The following is a 23,316-nucleotide window of genomic DNA, read 5'->3' as shown; positions in this document are numbered from 1 at the left end:
ATTAGAATGAGTGAGCCAGTTAGAACCAGTGAGCCAGTTAGAACCAGTGAGCCAGTTTGAACCAGTGAGCCAGTTTGATAAGTTAGATGAGTCAGATAAGTTGAACCAGTGAGCAGACAGAGATAACTATATGGTACTATAGAGACCAGAGAACTAAGATGAACACTGTGTTCTGAGAGAGAAGACGACAGAGGCTTCCACTGTTGGCCCTTCTACAGGTAGAGAGTGTGTGTGTGTGTGTGTGTGTGTGTGTGTGTGTGTGTGTGTGTGTGTGTGTGTGTGTGTGTGTGTGTGTGTGTGTGTGTGTGTGTGTGTGTGTGTGTGTGTGTGTGTGTGTGTGTGTGTGTGTGTGTGTGTGTGTGTGTGCATAGTATGCATCTTGTGAGTATGTTTGCTTTTGTGCCCAGTGTATCTGGGTTAACAGTGTATTTGCTGTTACATAGAAATAAAGTTTCAGGAGCAGTGCCCTCTGTGTGTGTGTGTACTGTGTGTACTGTCTGTACTATCTGTACTGTCTGCACTGTGTGTACTGTCTGTACTGTGTGTACTGTGTGTACTGTGTGTACTGTCTGTACTGTGTGTACTATGTGTACTGTGTGTACTGTCTGTACTGTGTGTACTGTGTGTACTGTGTGTACTGTGTGTGAGAACCTAGTGCTATAGTGCCAGATGTAGTGAAAGAAAGGTTAAGGTTAATACTGGCTTTTTAATCCTGCTGAGTTCCTAATGGAACCCTATTCACTATTTACTGTAGTGCACTACCAGGGCCAGGGCTGGTCAAAGATAGTGCACTATATAGGGAATAGTGTGCCGTTTGGGACACAGTTGTAGTAAACATGACGGACTCACCTGTGTTCTCTAACAGGCAGTCAGGCTGTCAGTAGTTCTATTGAAGTTCTACTAGTTTGTGTTCATGTTCTACTAATTCTAGTCAATACAGATCAACACAGTGAAGTTTGAGGTAACTAGCTGCATGGGGGTTCACTGCCCTCATTTCTTTTAGTACTTCATATTTTGGCGCTAGTCCCGCCTCATCTCCTCTTACTTTCCAAAAATACCCCTGTGACTGAACAGGGGCACCGATGGTGTGGTCAGAAATTGAGGGACCCACCACCACTACTACCGAGCTTCACCACCACCCCTCTGACCAGCAACACAAAGTCCCATAGGAGGAACCCGAAAGTGAAGCAGGAAGTAAGCGGCAGTGGCAGCAGAGAGCATGCTGGGGTGTGGGGGCGGGGCCAAGCTGCGCCACAGTTTGACGGTGGCCTCGGGATTCGTTGAAAACCTGTGTTTCTCGGGGATAGCGTACGGCTGGGCGTCGCTGGTGTTCATCCTTAAGAATGACGGCTACTTCAGTGACCTCTGTGACATCACTGCCAACGCCACCGACCCCGGTGACATTATCACGTTGTCAGGGGAGCGGCCCGGTGATAACATCATACAGTCAGGTGAGTCATGAGCTCGCACACACTTTCTCTCTCACACACACACAACCTCTTTCTCACACACACAAAAGCGACTGAAGTTCACAAAAGCTCTCTCCCCCATCCCTCCTCTCTCTCTGAGACACCAGTAGACAGGATGAACAGTTCTCTCTGGTCTCCATCCATCTTTCCTTCTCGCCCTCTCTCCCATCCCAAAATGTAGCATACAGGAGACAGGATGAACAGTTCTCTCTCTCCCCCATCCCTCCATCTCTATCTCTCTCAGACTGTAGTGGCCAGGATGAACAGTTCTCTCTGGTCTTCACCGTCGCCTCCTTCTCCATGAACTTCCTGCGTTTCCCTCTGGGCTTCCTGTTCGACCACTTCGGCACAATGGCGACCAGGCTCCTGGCCACGTGAGAATGTTTTATTATTGTTAACATTTTTTATTGATACCCATCATTTATTTTTGGGTCAACTAACTGGTGAGTGTCGTTTTTGCAACAATGTCTTTGTCTGAAATAGCACCCTATTCCCTATAGTGTACTACTGTTGACCAGAGCCCTACGGTATGAGCCCCGGTCTAAAGTAGTGCACTGGGACGGGGGGGGGAAAGGAATTTCCAGGTGAACCTAAAGGAGAGCAGTCATTGATAAAAATCTATCAAAAATCTATCCGGTTTATTACAAGAGTTCAGGGAGAACCTCCAGAACAGAAGCAGAGAACATTTCTAATGTTAATCACATTATCACAGAAGATTCTGGAAACACCAGCCTGAGAGACTTGTAGGAATTCTCATCATCAGCTGCTATAGAATCAGAGTGTCACAGAGACACAGTGTGTTTGGCGTCAAACCTGAACCACATTCAACACCAGCAGACATTTATACCGGCAGTTAAACAGGTCAAAGGTTGGAACGTCCCCACTGGGCACAGACGTCAGTTCAACGTCTAGTTTTGATTTACATTTGGTTGAGTTGTCAACTGACGTGAATTCAACGCTAAATCAATAACAAACCAAAAAATCACCATGTCATTGGATTTAAGTAAAACGTTTGGGGTAACAATATATGAAATACTCTTACGTTGATGACTTTGCAAATCCAATTCGTTTTCCACGTTGATTCAACGTCAATTACGTGGATGTTTTGGCTTGAAATGATGTGGAAACAACATTGATTCAGACAGTTTTTGTCCAGTGGGTCAGTACTTAGTTCCAACCGATAATTATAGACTAACAGGGTTAATTAAACATGGTTAACTCCTGTTTCCCTTCCCCAATGGAATGCATCTGTCTGCGTCTTGCCGCACATGGCATCATGTTTATTACATATCAATCCATATCAACAGAAAATTACATACAAGAAAATAATTTCTCCAATAATTTCATTGTCATTTCAGATACAGACAGTGTGTTTATAGATTTTTCCGCTGACAATGTGTCACGCCCTGACCGTAGAGATCCTTTTTATGTCTCTATTTTGGTTGGTCAGGGCGTGAGTTTGGGTGGGCATTCTATGTCTGGTGTTCTATGTTGTCCTTGTTTTGTATTTCTATGTGTTTGGCCTGGTATGGTTCTCAATCAGAGGCAGCTGTCTATCGTTGTCTCTGATTGAGAATCATACTTAGGTAGCCTGTTCCCACCTGTGTTTGTGGGTGGTTGTTTTCTGTTTTGTGTGTTCACATTACAGGACTGTTCGTTTATCTTCAAGTGTTTCATGTTTTAATTAAAATAATGAACACTTACCACGCTGCACCTTGGTCCTCTTCTCCAGACGACGATCGTGACACAATGATTTTATTTTTTTATTTTTTATTTCAACTTTATTCAACCAGGTAGGCAAGTTGAGAACAAGTTCTCATTTGCAACTGCGACCTGGCCAAGATGAAGCATAGCAATTCGACACATACAACAACACAGAGTTACACATGGAATAAACAAAACATACAGTCAAAAATACAGTAGAAAAAAGATAACAAGAAGTCTATATACAGTGAGAGCAAATGAGGTAAGATAAGAGAGTTAAGGCAATAAATAGGCCATGGTGGCGAAGTAATTACAATATAGCAATTAAACACTGGAATGGTAGATGTACAGAATATGAATGTGCAAGTAGAGATACTGGGGTGCAAAGGAGCAAGATAAATAAATAGATACAGTATGGGGATGAGGTAGATAGATGGGCTGTTTACATGATGACAATGGTGATGGTATTTTCCACATTTTGTTACGTTACAGCCTTACTCAAATTTATTACATTGTTTTCCCCCTCATCAATCTGCACACAATACCCCATAATGACAAAGCAAAAACAGGTTTTGGGAAATGTTTGCTAATTTATTCAAAATAAAAAACTGATACCCCCATTTACATAGGTATTCAGACCTTTTTTACTCAGTAGTTTGTTGAAGCACCTTTGGCAGCGATTACAGCATTGAGTCTTCTTGGGTATGTCGCTACAAGCTTGGCACACCTGTATTTGGGGAGTTTCTCCCATTCTCTGCAGATCCTCTCAAGCTCTGTCAGGTTGGATGGGGAGCATTGCTGCACAGCTTTTTTTAGGTCTCTTCAAACATTTTTGATCAGATTCATGTCTGGGCCACTTCACAACATTGAGACTTGTCCCGAAGCCACTCCTGCGTTGTCTTGGCTGTGTGCTTAGGGGTCATTGTCCTGTTGCAAGGTGAACCTTCGCCCCAGTTTGAGGTCATGAGCACTCTGGAGCAGGTTTTCATCAAGGATCTCTCTGTACTTTGCTCCGTTCAGGTTTCCCTCAATCCTGACTAGTCTCCCAGTCCCTGTCGCTGAAAAACATCCCCACAGCATGATGCTGCCACCACCATGCTTCACTGTAGGGATGGTGCCAGGTTTCGTACAGACGTGACACTTAGCATTCAGGCCAACATTTTGTTTCTCATGGTCTGAGAGTCTTTAGGTGCCTTTTGGCAAACTCCAAGCGGGCTGTCATGTGCCTTTTACGGAGGAGTGGTTTCCGTCTGGCCACTCTACCATAAAGGCCAGATGGTGGAGTGCTGCAAAGATGGTTGTCCTAATGGAAGGTTCTCCCATCTCCACAGAGGAACTATAGAGTTCTGTCAGAGTTACCATTGGGTTCTTGGTCACTTCCCTGACCAAGGCCCTTCTCCCCCGATTGCTCAGTTTGGCTGGGCGGCCAACTCTAGGAAGAGTCTTGGTGGTTCCAAACTTCTTCCATTTAAGAATGATGGCCAATGTGGTCTTGGGGACTTTCAATGCTGCAGAATTTTTTTGTACCCTTCCACAGATCTGTGTCTTGACATAATCCTGTCTCGGAGCTCTGCAGACAATTCCTTCGACGTCATGGCTTGGTTTTTGCTCTGACATGCACTGTCAACTGTGGGACCTTATAGACAGGTGTGTGCCTTTCCAAATCATGTCCAGTCAATTGAATTTACCACAGGTGGACTCCAATCAAGTTGTAGAAACATCTCAAGGATGATCAATGGAAACAGGATGCACCTGGGCTCAATTTCGAGTCTCGTAGCAAAGGGTCTGAATACTTATGCAAATAAGGTATTTATTTTATTTCATAAACCTGTTTTCACTTCATCATTATGGGGTATTGTGTGTAGATTGCTGAGGATTTAAAAAATAATAAGGCTGTGTGGATAAAGTCAAGGGGTCTGAATACTATCCGAAAGCACTGTGTCTCTAAATCAATGTTATCATGACACCAAACCATCACAAAACGACCCATGCTCATAACCTCCCTCGCCCCTACCACCCTCCCTCACCTGCCTCCCTCGCCCCTACCACCCTTCCTCACCTGCCTCTCTCGCCCCTACCACCATCCCTCACCTGCCTCCCTCGCCCCTACCACCCTTCCTCACCTGCCTCCCTCGCCCCTACCACCCTCCCTCCCTGCCTGCGTCTTCTTTTCCAGATGTCTATACACCACGGGGACCTTGTTGATCACTGGCTCCAGTCCAGGTATTTTTATAACATATTGAAATGTCGGTTAGCGTGTCTAGACCTTCGGTCTCTAATTGACGTTATATTTTTTTATTGAGGAATTATTGCCCCCCCCACTTCTCTCTCACACACACAGAGCAGTCAGCGTTGCTGTTTCCTGCCATCTCGTGTCTGATCACATCTGGAATGTTGTTCTACACCACCAATGCTCAGGTTGGTCTCTTTCAAAGCTACAGTCTGTCATTTCTATGTCATGACATGCATCTGGTCAACAAATTGTAAACTAGTGGTCATCTCTGTACCTCTGTCTCATTCAGGTGGGGAACCTGTTCGACAGCCACCGTTCCACGGTCATATCGGTCTACGCCGGGGCCTTCGACTCCTCCGCCGCTGTCTTCCTCATCATCAAGGTAACACAGCATCTTCCTTATGACTATCCTTATGACTATTCCTCAATGTGGGACAGGTTTACTGAGGGTTTATACTGTTGAAAACCTCCTGACTTCCTGAATATTCCTCAATGTGGGACATGTTTAATGAGGGTTTATACTGTGTAAAACCTTCTGATTTCCTGAATATTCCTCAATGTGGGACATGTTTAATGAGGGTTTATACTGTTGAAAACCTCCTGACTTCCTGAATATTCCTTGATGTGGGACATGTTTAATGAGGGTTTGAACTGTTTAAAACCTCCTGACTTCCTGAGGATTCATACATGCTGTATATAACCTCTCCCTCTTTCTCTTTCTCTCTCCCTCTTTCTCTCTCTCCCTCTATCTCGCTCCCTCTTCCTCTCTCTCTCTCTCTCTCTCTCTCTCTCTCTCTCTCTCTCTCTCTCTCTGAAGTTTTTGTATGAAAGAGGGATCTCTTTCCACTCCTCCTTCCTCGTTCTCTCCGTCTGCAGCGTCATCCACGTCTTCCGGACATTCTTCCTCATGCCCAAGACCCACATCCCCTACCCACTCCCCGACAGATACGCTTACGGGTCAGAAGAACTGTGACTCCCACGATGCACCACCACACCACACAACCAGACTAACAGTCACCATGGTGACCGACCACTATGGAAGCCAAACAGGACTGTCGTCGCCGTGATTTTAAAGCGGTGACTCTGACTCAGCTCTTTGTGACAGGGTGAGCTGCGGTGGCCGGCGTTGGAAGAGAGAGGGAGAGAGAGGAGATAAGGAGGGAGAGAGGAGAGAGAAAAGGAGATGTGAATGCCAAATATCAGAGGAATGCTGTGTTACAGAAGGCCGAGAGTGCCACGCTGCAGTTGCAGGACAAAGCAGGACCTTCCAGACCCGATCAGCCTGAGAGAGGTAAGAAACCTGGTCATCCCAGTCAATTCAATTAAATATAAAGGGCTTTATTGGCATGAAATAGTCCTACATATTGTAAAAGTTAAAAAGCACTGAGAAAGTGAGCAACGTCATTCACTCAGACACCTCATACAGCCACACAAGCATCATAGAATATTGCCCCAACCAACACCCAGTCTCTGTCCTCCTCCCTTCCTCCGTCTCTCCCTCTCTCTCTGTCCTTCAACCCCCCTCCTTCTCTCTCTCTCTGTCCTTCACCCCTCTCCTTCTCTCTCTCTCTCTCTCTCAGTTACCAGTTTTAGGAGTTGTGTCCTGTCCTGGTTCTTCCTGTGGCACCTGGTCTGGGTGGCTGTCATGCAGTTCTGTCACTTCCTGTTCATCGCCACGGTGAACCCCATGCTCAACCGGCTGGCCAACAGAGACCAGACCCTGGGTAAAAACTACCAGAAAAACACAAATACAACTATTTTTCTGCCTCTGTGTAGACTACTTCTCTAATTTAGTGGTTATCAATGCTGTTCTTTTCTCTCTCTCTCTTCCTCTCTCTCTCTTCCTCCGTCTGTCTCTTGTTCTCTATCTCTACCCCCACCTTCTCTCTCTCTTTCTCCCCCCCCCCCTCTCTCTTTCTTTCTTTCAGTGAGTCAGTACACCAATGCCTTTGCCTTCACCCAGCTCTGTGGGGTCCTCTGTGGTCCCTGGAACGGCCTCATCATGGACAGACACAAGGGGAAGCCACTGGCTCCAGGTGGGTGACATCATCGACGTTAAGGGCAGGTGACGGTGTGGGCATTAGAATAAGAATCACCTTTATTAACCAAGTACATTTACACATAGTCACAATGTTACCTGGTGATATGGTGCTGCTATTGATAGACAACATTTACACACAGTCACAATGTTACCTGGTGATATGGTGCTGCTATTGATAGACAACATTTACACACAGTCACAATGTTACCTGGTGATATGGTGCTGCTAGTGATAGACAACATTTACACACAGTCACAATGTTACCTGGTGATATGGTGCTGCTAGTGATAGACAACATTTACACACAGTCACAATGTTACCTGGTGATATGGTGCTGCTAGTGATAGACAACATTTACACACAGTCACAATGTTACCTGGTGATATGGTGCTGCTATTGATAGACAACATTTACACAGTCACAATGTTTTTTTTTAATTTTTATTTTTTAATTTTATCCCCTTTTCTCCCCAATTTGTCGTGGTATCCAATCGCTAGTAATTACTATCTTGTCTCATCGCTACAACTCCCGTACGGGCTCGGGAGAGACGAAGGTCGAAAGTCATGCGTCCTCCGAAGCACAACCCAACCTAGCCGCACTGCTTCTTAACACAGCGCGCCTCCAACCCGGAAGCCAGCCGCACCAATGTGTCGGAGGAAACACCGTGCACCCGCCCCCTCGGTTAGCGCGCACTGCGCCCGGCCCGCCACAGGAGTCGCTGGAGCGCGATGAGACAAGGATATCCCTACCGGCCAAACCCTCCCTAACCCGGACGACGCTAAGCCAATTGTGCGTCGCCCCACGGACCTCCCGGTCGCGGCCGGCTGCGACAGAGCCTGGGCGCGAACCCAGACTCTGGTGGCGCAGCATAGCACTGCGATGCAGTGCTCTAGACCACTGCGCCACCCGGGAGGCCCCCACAGTCACAATGTTACCTGGTGATATGGTGCTGCTAGTGATAGACAACATTTACACACAGTCACAGTGTTACCTGGTGATATGGTGCTGCTAGTGATAGACAACACACAGTCACAGTGTTACCTGGTGATATGGTGCTGCTAGTGATAGACAACACATAGTCACAATGTTACCTGGTGATATGGTGCTGCTAGTGATAGACAACATTTAGAGACAGAATACAGACAATGAAGTTTAAACAAAATTTACATACATTATATACATTATATTATAAACTGGCTGGTTCGAGCCCTGAATGCTGATTGGCTGACAGCCGTGGTATATCAGACCGTATTCCATAGGTATGACAAAACATGTATTTTTACTACTCTAATTACGTTGGTAACCAGTTTATAACAGCAATAAGGCACCTCGGGTTTGTGGTATATGGCCAATATACCACGGCTAAGGACTGTATACAGGCAGTCTGCGTTGCGTCGTGTGTAAGAACAGCCCTTAGCCGTGTGGTATATTGGACATATACCTCAAACCCCCTCAGGCCTTATTGCTTAATTAGGTGTCTTTAGGTGGCCATTTTGTGAAGTAGTCTGGCCTGACTGCTGGCTGTGGATCTGCAGTTGCACTTTGTGATAACTGTTGATTGGTTGATACATCTATTGATTTAGATGGTGAATAAGTCCTGGAAAAGCTTACAGCTGTAGTTAAAGATGGACTCTATTTATTTAAACACAGTAGACCCAAGCAACAAGCAGTTAAAATGAAAGTCGTAAGTATCTCAATCAACCTTTCATCCTCACCTAACTCTTTCTATGTCTTTCCCCTCCCTCCCTCACCTCTCTCCGACCCTCTCTCCCTCACCTCCCTCCCTCCCACCCTCCCTCCCACATCTCTCTGACACACTCTCCCATCTCTCTACCCCTCTTTCTCTCCCAAAAGGAGAGACGAAGCAAGAAGCCGACCTGCGCTCCTCTTCTCTCTCCCTCTTCCTCACCTCCCTCCAGTGCCTCCTCTTCTACGTCTGCTTCTCTTCTCCTCTCCTTCCTCTCCAGTACCTCACCTTCATCCTGCAAGTCCTCAACAGTGCCTTCATCTATGGTGGACACCAAGCCTTCCTCACCATCGCGTACGTTCACACTGTGTGTGTTATGTCTCCTATCCTAAAGCACCCCCAGCCCCACCACAGCAATTTAACCCTACCTCTACCACCATTACTACTATTGCTTTTACCATCGAGGACCACTTTGGAAATAAGCATTTTAATTAATACTTTAAAGTGATATCCTCTGGGTCCACATTATACATTTTGTTGTATATGTCTGTTACCTAAAATAAATTCAATTCAACAAAAGAAAACTCCACTAGTCATCCATTAGTTTAATCCGTCTGTCTTCTTCTTTTCCTCTCGTCTCCCCAACAGGTTTCCCGGCTGCCATTTTGGTAAGTTGTCTGGTCTGATAACATCTCTGTCAGCTGTGGTTCTGCTGCTCCAGTTCCCTGTTCTACACCTCATCAGAGAGTTCCTGCATGGAGACCCTATCTATGTGAGTCAGTCAGTCAACTTCTTTATCCTACAGAAAACAGTAGGGGTCTCATACCTGTGTAATGAACTAGGGTTATATACCTTTGAGTGTTTACCAAGCCTCTCATCGAGTACCCGCTGTTGTTCTACGTATTTGGTGTATTCCAGAACTAGCACAACTGTTTCAACAAGTGAGGGGCTTGGTGATGACTAGATTGATGGAATCAGATGTGCTAGAACTGTAATACATTAAGTAAGTAGAATGGCTGGAGTACTGGAGAGGATGTTTTGGGAAACAGATAGACCACAGGCTCTGCACAAGGGGGGCTCAATCTTTGTGTTCTTCTTCCCACCTCTCCTCTCCTCCAGGTGAACGTGGGTCTGACCCTCCTCACCCTCCTCACCTTCATCCACCCCCTCCACGTCCACCTCCACTGCCGCTCTCTAGCCAATCAGAGGAGGGCTAAACAGGAAGTGACAAACTCGGGGTCAAAGGTCACGTGCAACAGGCTGGTGGGGATGTGACGATAAACCAACAACAACAGTGGTGCGTCTCAATAGTCTAAAGTCGCTTCCTCTCCTTGTCTCCTTTCCTTTGACAACATTGATCTGATTAAATTGGACAGGTGGAAAACAGGGTATATGTCCCAAATGGTGCCCTATCCCCTACATAGTGCACTACTTTTGATGGACCCTGGTTAAAAGTAGTGCACTATAGTTTTGCCAAAGGGTACATTGAGACACAGACAGGTGCCTCTGTAGGACGCCTTCCCTTCGCCATCTTGCTTTCACTTGTCCGGTGAAGGAGAGGAGACGAGGAGAGAAAGCATCTTTAGACTGTTAGGATGCATCCAGGACAATTGACACTACATCATCGACAATGCCACTGACTGTTCAAGGCAGGGCAAAGGAGGACAGTGCCAAAGTGAAGACCTACTGTAATGTGTGTGTTAACCTGTCTGATTGTAATAAAGAATACAACTAAACTGTGAAACAACAAAGTCCAAAGTATAGTTTAATTGATAAGTTTGAATGGTCAAAATATCAATCACAATGGGTTATATATGTGGCTCCCAAGTGGCGCAGCGGTCTACAGCACTGCATCTCAGTGCTAGAGGCGTCACTACAGACCCTGGTTCGATCCCGTATCACAACCGGCCGTGATCGGGAGTCCCATAGGGCGATGCAGAATTGGACTCAGCATGCGCCCGCAAATGTTTATTCAACTCTCTCATGTACTTACGGTAAATTGAATGAGACGTCATCACGTCATGTTGCATTGTTATTATTGTAGACACAGGAACAGGGATTTGTAAACCGCTATGAGCTGGGCTTTAACTACCCAACCAAGTGTCCACTTACAGGCCACAGTGTTTAAACATATTAAAAATCAATATCGTTATTTTCCCTTTAAAACTTGCCATTATCAATATCTAGCTAGCTAGGCTATTCTAGCTAGAATGTCGGGGACCGTAATGTTTCAGACGCAGTTGTCGTCCATCATGGAAGCTCTATCCTCCGCCGCCATGGCGGAGATAACCAAACTGGTGGACGAGTACTCCACGTTTTTACGTGGGGAACTGTCACGGAAAAAACACGATAACGAAATCCTGATGAAAAAGCTGAAAGTAGTTGAAAACCGGCACCGGAAAAAGACATCTACGATTGAACACGGCGGGGACGGAGTTGGCACTGTGCTGCGCGAGAGACTTTGGAACGGGGGTTCCCTACCGCACCACACGCCCCGTACGTGTTTATGGATTTCATTTTAAATGCTTGGTGCTTTTAAATCGACAGTCGAAAATGAAGTAATGTGGCCTCTTCTCTTTCCATGCAGAAACCAACAGAGAACAAAAGCCCGACCAAGTCTTTACGCAGCAGGGTTGCAGCAGCAACTCGAGTAATGGACCCGCGGCGCGGGCGGGACAATGGACGGACGAGGTAGTGTAGCCGCTACACATTACACTTTTTTGTTTTATCAGCAGTAAAATAGTTAATCGTGGGCATGGTATTGATATTATTTTCAGCTGAATTATATGGTATAATAATTTACATAAGGATTAATAAAACATTTTCTAAAATAGGCTAATAGGCTAGTATAGGATAAAAGTATTAATGCATTACACAGGCATACATGCAAGTAAGTGTTTATGTAATTCGCCTCCAATTAACAATGCATTGATCACACTATCACCGTGTGTCCCGTCTGTCCGTTGACAGACCACTGTAACAGTTACCATCAAACAAGAGAGACTGGAGGAGGACGGCCCAGGGGAATGTGGTGCCCCAAATGAACTGAGGATGAATGGTGAGCGAGACAAACCACGTTTCCATCCACCGTTTTTATACAAGGAAAGTCATGCCGAATTTTTTTTTATCACTACAGCTGTGATGGAAACAAAGTTTCGGAACAATTTTATAAATGCCAACAGATAATTTGTTCATTCGACATGTTGGAACCTTTTTGTCTGTAAAAGGAATTATGCGAGAATTGGCGATTGAAACGCCTCTATGCGCAAATATTGATATTATAACCATCATATCGAAGTAAACTTGGAGTCACGTGATGATATGTTGTGTGTGTAGTCCCACTAGGACTCGGGAAACCATGCAGTTGATTAGGCTACAGATGAAATAACATGATGAACTTCAGGGTGGTGCTGCTCCTTTCCCATTAATATCATTGGTCTGATTCTGGGGATGCTTGACTGCCGTTTGACAAATATTCTCGCTCCATAATAATTTAGGTTTAAAGTTTATTTCCTGCAATTCTACACATTTTGTAATGGGGTGCAGAGAATATTTTGCCATTTTAAAGGTCATTTTCTTGCAATTCTATACATTTTGCAATGTCTAATGTGTATTCATGTGATATTTGAGTGACTCAACAAAATAAACCTAGCAACATTTTTTTTTAGTTGATCTGGACATTTCTGACAAGTTATTTATAGCTCTCTAAGGCATGCAATGGCTGACATGACAAGAGGAAAGCTGATAATGTACTACCCAACTTCCTAACTGCACCTTGTGCATTCTACTGTTTCAAGTTGAAAGCCGGACTGAGTTCCTTTTTTAAAAATCCGCAAAAAGTCTGTTTGGTGGAAACACACCACTGGTGGGAAAATTTACATATTTTCTTATGCAGATTTTAGAATATTCACATTAAATTGGATGTAAACCTAGCTACTGAGAGAGAAGGAAAGAGCTTACATGAAATGAGGGAGGAAGGGAGGCCAAGTTCAAACATCTAGCCAGCAAAATGCAATATTACATGGTGGTGGTGGTGATGATGATGGTGGTGGTGAGGATGATGATGATGACATTGCCTTCTGTTCTCTATCCCGTGTTGCCCCCTCTCCTGCATGTAAGCTCCTGAGCATTCCACCACTCCACTGGTCGCCCGGCAACCGCATCCCACTGATCAGAGCAGTTTTGAGGAGGACTGGGGGTTCCAGAGTACACCACCAGGGGGTAGAGATGAGCTCACTGACTCTATGGAACACAACATAGAAGTGGAACATAGAACTATGGGACACCACATAGAAGTAGAACATAGAACTATGGGACACCACATAGAACAGGAACATAGAACTATGGAACACCTAGAACTGGAACATATAACTCTGGAACATGACCTCAGTAGCAGCTCTCACTGCCTGGACCAGGACCAGCCTGTAGTAGTTGAGGAGATCCGCCTCAAGAGGGAGCCAGAGAGCCCATGTCCAGACCTCAACCCACTACCGGGAGGAGAACCAGGCCTGGAGGTCGACCAGGGGGATCTGGGCCAAACGTACCCCGAGTATGCAGCACTGAACCTGGGGTACGGTGGCTACACAGACACCTCTGGTCTATTTTTCACCTACTCGTCAGAAAACCAACAACACACTTCCTCCTCGACAACGACCACAGACGATTACGCATCGTTCCCGGGGAAACACTCCGTCACCGTCATGCCTGGTCACCATGGAGACCAAAGAGGAAATGGTGGGACTGTCAGAACTCGAGCTCCCCTCAGTAAAGAGAAGGAGGGGAGGTTCGTATGCAAACATTGTGGGAAGGGTTTCCCCTACATCAGCTGCCTTAAGCGGCACGCCCTCAACCACACGAGAGAGAGGATGCATCACTGCTCCGTGTGTGGGCGGAGCTTCATCAGACCCAGTCACCTGAGGAGGCATGAACTGCTGCACACGGGTGTCCGACCCTTCGCCTGCGCACTATGTGGACGCCACTTCTCGCATGGTGCACACCTCCAAGCTCACATGAAGACACACACGTGATGGAAGTGCCCTGTGTGTGACGTAATTGATGTGTGTGACGTAATTGACTTCTTGTTTTACATATGATCTAAAGTTTTATGTGGAAAGACTTGAACCAGTTTGACAAAGGGGGATTCCACATAAAATCAAGAGTTCAATACATACAGTAGACATCTGTTCTGTGAATTGGCCTTTATTGTAGCCTGCTGTGTTGCTAGGCAGTTTCTGAGTAAAATGCTGATGGTTGAGATGGCTGCTTTCATTGGTCAAGTTACTTTTTAATTCCAGAATATGTATTTTATTATTGCTGTCAAATCATATTCCAAGTTTGTATTTCCATTTTTACAATGAATGACATTATCATCAGAAATCCCACACAGCTGTGAGTAGCTAGGCCTACTTTTAGAGTGTATATTTAAGGCCTGAGGGGGTGTGGTATATGGCCAAGGCTAAGGGCTGTTCTTATGCACAACACAACACGGAGTGTCTGGACACAGGTGGTATATTGGCCATATACCACAAACCCCCGAGGTGCCTTATTGCTATTATAAACTGGTTACAAGTGTAATTAGAACAGGAAAAATACATGTTTTGTCATACCCCTGGTATATGTCTGATATACCATGGCTTTCAGCCAATTAGCACTCAGGGCTCTACCACCCAGTTTATAATTAGATGTAAGCAACTGGAGACAACTCACCACTCACATATATTTTGGTCATTTAGCCTAGTCCCCAATGCCTGGCCAACGCTTGCGTCGCGTGCACCATGCAGCGCAGGTGGAAAGACAGACAGCGAATGGACAGGCACAACGCGGCGCCTGCGCGTAATGGTGAAGAGGTGTCTGTTTAGAGTTCTACCACAAATCAACAAGAGGATCGACATTAAACAAAGTGAGTAGCTGGTATATAGGCTAATATCTGAATGTATAGGCTACAGCCTATGTATGGCATAGTTTTCATAGCCTACGATTTATGATTAATGCTGCATGGTTGAACTGTGGCCAGTGTAATAATTGTCATAAAAGTTGCTCTACCATAGCCATACACGTTTTTATTGTTTTATGACAGCACAGTGTCCTACACTGGCCAACGTCCCGTTATAACCGAACTATTTTACTGTCTATTTTGAGGCGTTTTGGCACCATACTACAGATTGCACGCAAAGAAAACACAGTAATGCAATGACCGCATGGCGGATTAGTCTGTAGCTAATCTGATGTGGATTACCGTTATATGGCGAGTGTACTTTATCTGTTGTAGTCTTCCCGCACTGTAATGTAGGCTACAGCTCAGCACACATTCTCATACCATTAGCGGATTTACTACGCATTAGACCGTAGCCGATAGTCCCTAGGCTGTATTATTCCGATTTCCGAACTTGTATTATAATTATTTATCCTTAAAGTGTTTGATGTGCACTATGCATTATTATTATTAATTGTTATTGCATTATTACACCTGACACGTGTTGTGATGCCTCTTCACGTGTATATTTTAGGGGGAAGATGAACAATCGCCTCTCTCTCAAAGCAAATGACAGGATCATTTATGAAATGGCAACAAAGGAATGAACAAAAGTCATGAGTTACACACTGAAGAAAAGAGAGGGAAATAAACACAAAGTGGAACAACAAGGAAGGGCGAAAGGAGAGGAAGTGAGAAAGAAAGAGGAAGAGAAACACATCTATAGACAGAGGGGCTGTGAGAGCGACCGTTCATCAGTTTACATCCAGGTTGAGAAACGTCCCACTCCTCGTGGGTTTAACCACTAGGCCTACTATTATGACAACTCATGTTAGTGTGCTATGAACTCAAATTCTACTGCTATTATTTCTACTATGGTCACTTCAAGTCTTAGGTGTTTGAAACCTGTCATAAAACGTGTTATCTCTAACAGCCATTGATTGAGAAGAAGGGGAGTTAACCAGTATATTTTCTGATAGTGCAGTTTGAATTGGAATGCCACGCCTTATCTCTCCCACCCAGCACTCCTTTCTAGTGATACAGCTACTTTTCAGCCAGTCGCTCTCAAATACTCAAAGCAACTATCAAGAGGGATAGAGAGGGAGAGAGAGAGCGAGGGAGAGAGAGAGAGAGAGAGAGAGAGAGAGAGAGAGGGAGAGAGCGAGGGAGGACATATAGAAAAGTAAGACATAAGAGTCAGAGGATAGAAAAAGGGTCTCTTTGAATACAGTCACCCATTAACCTCACATTAATAAGACAACAAGAACAGTCCTTTGAGTGACAGTTAAACAGGCAGCCAGCCAGTCAGTCAGGGCAGGGAGTCAGTCAGTCAGCCAGCAAGCCAGTCAGAGCAAGGACTCAGTCAGCCAGGCAGGTAGCTAGTCAGCCAGCCAGGCAGTCAGGCAGTCAGTCTGTTAATCAGCGAGGATGCTGGGATGCGAGGGGGGAGGGGTAGGGTTGCGCTACAGACTGACCCTGGCCACAGGGCTGGTGGAGTGTCTGTGTTTCGCCGGCGTGGTCTTCGGTTGGGCATCGCTGGTCTTCGTCCTGAAGACAGATGGATACTTCACTGACCTCTGTGTCAATCTGACTACTGGACCCAACAGTACAGTGGAAACAGGTGAGTAGTTCAATGCTATTCAGTTCAATATGACATAGAATAGAATAGATTGGAATAGAATATGAAGCACATCTAAGGAGTTCATACTAGAAAACTGAAGGACTTCTATCTTTCTCCCCCTCTCTATATTCCTCTCTTTCTGTATTCATCTCTCACTCTGCCCCATCCCCCCTCCCCCACACTCTTTCTCCTCATCCATCCATCCATCCCTCCATTTCTCTCTTTTTCAGACTGTAGTGGACAGGATGAACAGTTCTCCCTGGTCTTCATCCCTAATCTCTCTCCCCATCCCCCCTCCCCCACACTCTCTCTCCTCATCCATCCATCCATCCATCTCTCTCTCTCTCTCTCTCTTCCTCAGACTGTAGTGGAGAGGATGAACAGTTCTCCCTGGTTTTCATCATCCCTAATCTCTCTCCCAATCCCTCCATCTCTCTCTTTCTCAGACTGTAGTGGACAGGATGAACAGGTCTCCCTGGTCTTCATCATCCCTAATCTCTCTCCCCATCCCTCCATCTCTCTTTCTCAGACTGTAGTGGACAGGATGAACAGGTCTCCCTGGTCTTCATCATCCCTAAACTCTCTCCCCATCCCTCCATCTCTTTCTTTCTCAGACTGTAGTGGACAGGATGAACAGTTCTCCCTGGTCTTCATCATCCCTAATCTCTCTCCCCATCCCTCCATCTCTCTCTCTCTCTCTCTCTCTCTCTCAGACTGTAGTGGACAGGATGAACAGTTCTCCCTGGTCTTCACCGTCACCTCCTTTATGAACAACTTCCTCACGCTTCCCAACGGATTCATCTTCGACCGCTTCGGCACCATGGCAACGAGGCTTCTGGGAATGTGAGTCTTTTTTAAACTACAGAAATCCAGGCTTCATTACTAGGGCCCAGAGTTTTTCCTGCCCTGGTCAATGTGATATATGGCATATCCATTGCAAATAATTCTTACAATGTTAACATTTAAAGAATATAACTAGGTCCTGACCTCTGACCAGTATTTCCAGGACATCCACAGAGTTTATTTACACATAGTCAATTAATTACAATTCTTCAGTAAGTTTATACCTAGACCGTCGCCTAGACGAGAGAGAGTGAGTGAGTCACTGAGTCAAAAGGGGGTGGGAAGGTAAGGGTCCATTCCTGGTTTACTCAGTCATTGTTTTTGTAGAATGTGTATGCATATTTTAATCTAAGTTCTACAGGTTTATTGAGGTTGTCTTCTGACCCAGTGAGAAATGTGTCACCGACTAAAGTTTAACAGACCATAACCCACTGTGTGACACCTCTTTATCTACCTCTGCTCTGTGTTTTCCCTCAGATGTCTCTACACCACTGGTACACTGATGGTTGCCTTCTCCAGTTCAGGTGAACATAGACTGTACAGTATAACGGTTGTTATTCAATCAGAACAGCTCTTGATATTTGTGTATTTGATAAATGAACAAAGACAATCAATCAAATGTATTTATAAAGCCCTATTTACATCAGCAGATGTCACAAAGGGCTTGTAAGGAAACCCAGCCTAAAACCCTAAACAGCAAGCAATGCAGATGTAGAAGCACGGTGGCTAGGAAAAACTCCCTAGAAAGGCAGGAACCTAGGAAGAAACCTAGAGAGGAACCAGGCTCTGGCTGTTCCCGGTGGAAATTATAAGAGTACATGGCCATTAAGGCCAAATCGTTCTTCAAGATGTTCGAACGTTCATCGATGACCAGCAGGATCAAATAATAATCACAGTGGTTATAGAGGGTGCAACAGGTCAGCACCTCAGGAGTAAGTGTCAGTTGGCTTTTAATAGCTGAGCATTCAGAGGTCGAGAGACAGGTCGAGAGAGAGAGACACCGGGAGAAGGAGAGAGAGGGTTGAAACAGCAGGTCCGGGACATCAGGCAGACCAGCAGAAACTAGAGCAGCAGTACGACCAGATGGACTGGGACCCTGCAAAAGCATTAGGAAGAGCACATTCCTAGTGTAGAATGTTGGATGAGTAGAGATTGAACTTGACCTATGCTGTCTCTGTGTCTGTCTCTCTCTCTATCTCTCTATCTCTTTCTCTAATAGCTCTGTCCATGCTGCTGTTCCCAGCCCTGTCCTTCATCGCAGTGGGAGGTATATTGTTCCTCATCACAAACATACAGGTACAGCAGCATGCCATGACTCCTCAGTTTCAACACAGTTCTAGACAGTACAAACAGTATTCAATACATCTGTGTAACAGGTGTATGTCACACACTATTTTGTCTGACACATAAAACTGATATTTATTCAGTAAATACTGTATTTCTACTGTATACTATATGGATACTGTGTTTATACTGTGTACTATATGGATACTGTATTTCTACTGTATACTATATGGATACTGTATTTCTACTGTATACTAAATGGATACTGTATTTCTACTGTGTACTATATGGATACTGTATTTCTACTGTGTACTATATGGATACTGTATTTCTACTGTGTACTATATGGATACTGTATTTCTACTGTGTACTATATGGATACTGTATTTCTACTGTGTACTATATGGATACTGTATTTATACTGTGTACCCTATGGGTGGATGTATTCTTCTTTGATGAATGTCCACACTTGTTGAACTGTTGTTCGCTACTATAGGTTGGGAACCTGTTTGGCTCCCATCGTTCCACCATCATCACCCTCTATAATGGAGCCTTCGACTCTTCCTCGGCTGTCTTCCTCATCATCAAGGTATCACAGAACTCACACATACTGTAGCCTACAGGACAGAGGCCTCTCTCTGAGAGAAAAATGATAACTGCCTTAAAAAGGCCAAGTGTATAAAACAGATGAATTTGATTATATATTGTAGATATATCCCATATAATGATTATATTTGTATATATTGTAGATATATCCCATATAATATTATATTTGTAGATATTGTAGATATATCCCATATATTGATTATATTTGTATATATTGTAGATATATCCCATATATTGATTATATTTTTTATTATATGTAGTCATGGTCGTTTAATAGCTATCCATTGGTGGCTCTGATTATCCCTCCCTCCGTCTCAGGTGATGTATGAAGGAGGGGTCTCCCTCCGCTCCTCCTTCCTCATTCTCTCCGTCTGCAGTGTCATCCACCTCCTCAGGACGTTCTTCCTCATGCCCAACACCCACATTCCCTACCCACTCCCTGAGGGCTTCACCTATGGGTGAGAACTACATCCAACTCCCACCCACACCACCCCCTGAGGGCTTCACCTACGGCTCAGAACTACAACTCCCACACATGACAGTATTAATCTGACCAGGCCCTATGATACATAATGCCATAGTATGTATGGGGGTTGTAGTTGTTACCTAGAGAACTACGACTCGCAGAGGGCCTGGGGGTTTTCCAGACCATGGAGTGTTTCCTTGTCAGACTACTTGGGCAGGAAAAAGTCCTGTACATGTTCATAGATAAATGCAAAACGAAATTAAATAATTATTAATAATTATTTGTGTTTGGCATTTAACAAATGGTATTGATTTATTAGGTTAGTCTCAATGACATGCATTCATATCAGATGGGTGACCCTGATGATAAACACATTTGATTGCCTCCTTTTCAACAGCGTGAACCCTGGAAAGTCCAACAGCTACAACGTAGAGGAGATTGAGAAGACGCGAGAGACGGGGATGACATCAGAGGGGGAGGGGCCAGCGGAGACCGACGACATGCCCCTACAGTCTGATGACGGGCAGCAGTCGGAAGACTCTGGGAAAGGTGTCGTTTGGCCAACTACAATCTTTAATCTGGCCGGGGAATGGAAGGTGCATTTTGTTGACTCAAATGTTTTTCCTCTCTCTCTCTCACACACACACACACACACACACACACACACACACACACACACACACACACACACACACACACACACACACACACACACACACACACACACACACACACACACACACACACACACACACACACACACACACACACACACACTCTCTCAGTGGCCAGTTTCAGGAGCTGTGTGCAGTCGTGGTTCTTCCTGTGGCATCTGGTGTGGCTGTCTGTCATGCAGCTGAGACACTACCTCTTCATCGGAACACTGAACCCCATGCTCAACCGGCTGGCCGACAACGACTCAGCCCTGGGTAAACCACACACACGCATGCACACACACGCATGCACACACCAAAGCATAGGTTCACTGAATGAATCTAAATACTCTCTCCCCCCTTCTCTCTTTCTCCCCCCTCTCTCTCTCTCTCTCTCTCTCAGTGAGTCAGTACACCAATGCCTTTGCCTTCACCCAGCTGTTTGGGGTCCTCTGTGCTCCCTGGAACGGCCTCATCATGGACAGACACAAGGGGAAGCCTCTGGCTCCAGGTGGGTGACATGGCTCTAGCTTAGCAACAACATGATGGTGTTCAATAGAGCACAAAATAGCTAAATGTTAAGCAATTAAAGACGAAAATGGGTATGCTTATTTGTTCAGGTAGTAGGCCTACCTCCTGTTTCAGTCTAGTATATATATGTTTTATCCTATTTCATGCCTAATGAGCATGGCCATGGTTCTGGTGTGTGTGTGTCCATCATCATCCTCACCCAACCTTTCTCTCACCTCCTCCCTCTATAGGAGAAACAGATAAGGAGGCAGACCTGCGCTCCTCCTCTCTCTCCCTCTTCCTCACCTCCCTCCAGTGCCTCCTCTTCTCCATCTGCGCCTCCTCTCCTCTCCTCCCTCTCCAGTACCTCACCTTCATCCTGCAGGTCCTCAACCGCTCCTTCCTCTACGGAGGCAACGCAGCCTTCGTCAGCATCGCGTGAGTGAAAGAGGGATAAAGAGACAGATAGTGGGGGGCAGAGTGGCAGATTAATAGTGGGGGGCAGAGTAGCAGATTAATAGTGGGGCCTGAGTGGCAGATTAATAGTGGGGGCAGAGTGGCAGGTTAATAGTGAGGGCAGAGTGGCAGATTAATAGTGGGGGCAGAGTGGCAGATTAATAGTGGGGGGCAGAGTGTCAGATTAATAGTGGGGGGCAGAGTGGCAGATTAATAGTGGGGGGCAGTGGCAGATTAATAGTGGGGGCAGAGTGGCAGATTAATAGTGGGGGCAGAGTAGCAGATTAATAGTGGGGGCAGAGTGGCAGGTTAATAGTGAGGGCAGAGTGGCAGATTAATAGTGAGGGCAGAGTGGCAGATTAATAGTGGGGGGCAGAGTGGCAGATTAATAGTGGGGGGCAGAGTGCAGATTAATAGTGGGGGGCAGAGTGGCAGATTAATAGTGGGGGGCAGAGTGGCAGATTAATAGTGGGGTCAGAGTAGCAGATTAATAGTGGGATCAGAGTGGCAGAATAATAGTGGGGTCAGAGTGGCAGATTAATAGTGGGGGCAGAGTGGCAGATTAATAGTGGGGGCAGAGTGGCAGATTAATAGTGGGGGCAGAGTGGCAGATTAATAGTGGGGGGCAGAGTAGCAGATTAATAGTGGGGTCAGAGTAGCAGATTAATAGTGGGGGCAGAGTGGCAGATTAATAGTGGGATCAGAGTGGCAGATTAATAGTGGGGGCAGAGTGGCAGATTAATAGTGGGGCCTGAGTGGCAGATTAATAGTGGGGCCTGAGTGGCTGATTAATAGTGGGGCCTGAGTGGCTGATTAATAGTGGGGGGCAGAGTGGCAGATTAATAGTGAGATCTGACAGGAAGGAAATAAAAAGGTAGATTATAGAAGAAGGAACAAGGGAAATAAATAGACAAGACTTGACATTTTAAAATGTGAAAATACAGTTCAAAGACTAAAGTTTACAATAAAGGAAGGCGACTGAGTGCTACTCATTCATACTTCCCTCAGTTGATGTCCGGCTCTCCTTTCTTTTCTCCTTCCTGCCCTCTCTCACCACAGTTTTCCTGGGGTCCACTTTGGGAAGTTGTATGGTTTGGTGATGTCTCTGTCTGCCGTGGTGTCACTGCTGCAGTACCCCTGTTTCGCCCTGGTCAAAGGAGCCCTAGGTGGAGACCCCTTCTATGTGAGTGGGTTATACAAACATACGGTCACTAGATGACTAACCTCATCCCCAGGCTCAGTTGCTATCGTGAGAGAGCAGGCAGAGTGGACGAGATTAGTAGATGTACTGTATTGTACTTGCCAAAAAGTAAATATGGAAATGTCTTTGTTGAACCTCACAGCTCATAACATAATAACAGTGTAACATGCAGTTAGCCTACTTTGCAGACCAGTACGGTTAATGCTACTCTCTCAAAAGGGCTGTCTTTGTCGTCTTTCCTCCTCAGGTGAACATCGCTCTGACTCTCCTCACTCTACTGGCGTTCATCCATCCAATCAACATCTTCTACCACTGCAGGAAACTGACCAATCAGAGGGAGGATATGGCCGGCGGTGCTGCCATCACATTGGCTGAGGCCAAAATGTAGGGGACATTACATGAGGCTCCTGAGCCAAGGGAAACAGGAAATGTCTTATTTCTAATTGTTTAAAGGGAATAAGTGAAAATGTAAAATTATAATAAAATATTTTTTATACTTATGTTTTACAGTAATCCCATATTTTCCATCAGTATGTTTTGTTGGATAGTTTTCAATAAAATGTATTATCCA

The 23,316-nt window shown here is 45.4% G+C and overlaps 2 protein-coding genes and 1 pseudogene across 2 annotated transcripts; all 3 read left to right on the top strand.

The window, feature by feature from the left end:
• The first annotated feature begins 808 nt into the window (after nt 1-808).
• LOC139579413 (equilibrative nucleobase transporter 1-like) lies at nt 809-10,893 on the top strand (annotated as a pseudogene).
• Nucleotides 10,894-11,010: 117 nt separating this feature from the next.
• Nucleotides 11,011-14,390, top strand: LOC139579412 (zinc finger protein 853-like). Its single transcript, XM_071408006.1, has 4 exons — nt 11,011-11,630; nt 11,722-11,825; nt 12,105-12,192; nt 13,254-14,390. The coding sequence occupies exons 1-4, from the start codon at nt 11,345-11,347 to the stop codon at nt 14,159-14,161; spliced, it is 1,386 nt and encodes a 461-aa protein (XP_071264107.1). The 5' UTR covers nt 11,011-11,344; the 3' UTR covers nt 14,162-14,390.
• Nucleotides 14,391-14,818: 428 nt separating this feature from the next.
• Nucleotides 14,819-23,316, top strand: LOC139579411 (equilibrative nucleobase transporter 1-like). Its single transcript, XM_071408005.1, has 13 exons — nt 14,819-15,033; nt 15,641-16,726; nt 17,440-17,569; nt 18,047-18,093; nt 18,789-18,865; nt 19,350-19,442; nt 19,778-19,917; nt 20,323-20,474; nt 20,711-20,854; nt 20,982-21,089; nt 21,340-21,526; nt 22,604-22,727; nt 22,993-23,316. The coding sequence occupies exons 2-13, from the start codon at nt 16,534-16,536 to the stop codon at nt 23,131-23,133; spliced, it is 1,536 nt and encodes a 511-aa protein (XP_071264106.1). The 5' UTR covers nt 14,819-15,033; nt 15,641-16,533; the 3' UTR covers nt 23,134-23,316.

The sequence above is a fragment of the Salvelinus alpinus genome, chromosome 6 (assembly GCF_045679555.1).
Source record: "Salvelinus alpinus chromosome 6, SLU_Salpinus.1, whole genome shotgun sequence".
Lineage (NCBI taxonomy): Eukaryota > Metazoa > Chordata > Actinopteri > Salmoniformes > Salmonidae > Salvelinus > Salvelinus alpinus.
Note: the sequence above shows the minus strand (reverse complement) of the source record. Positions and strands in the feature narration are given on the sequence as shown.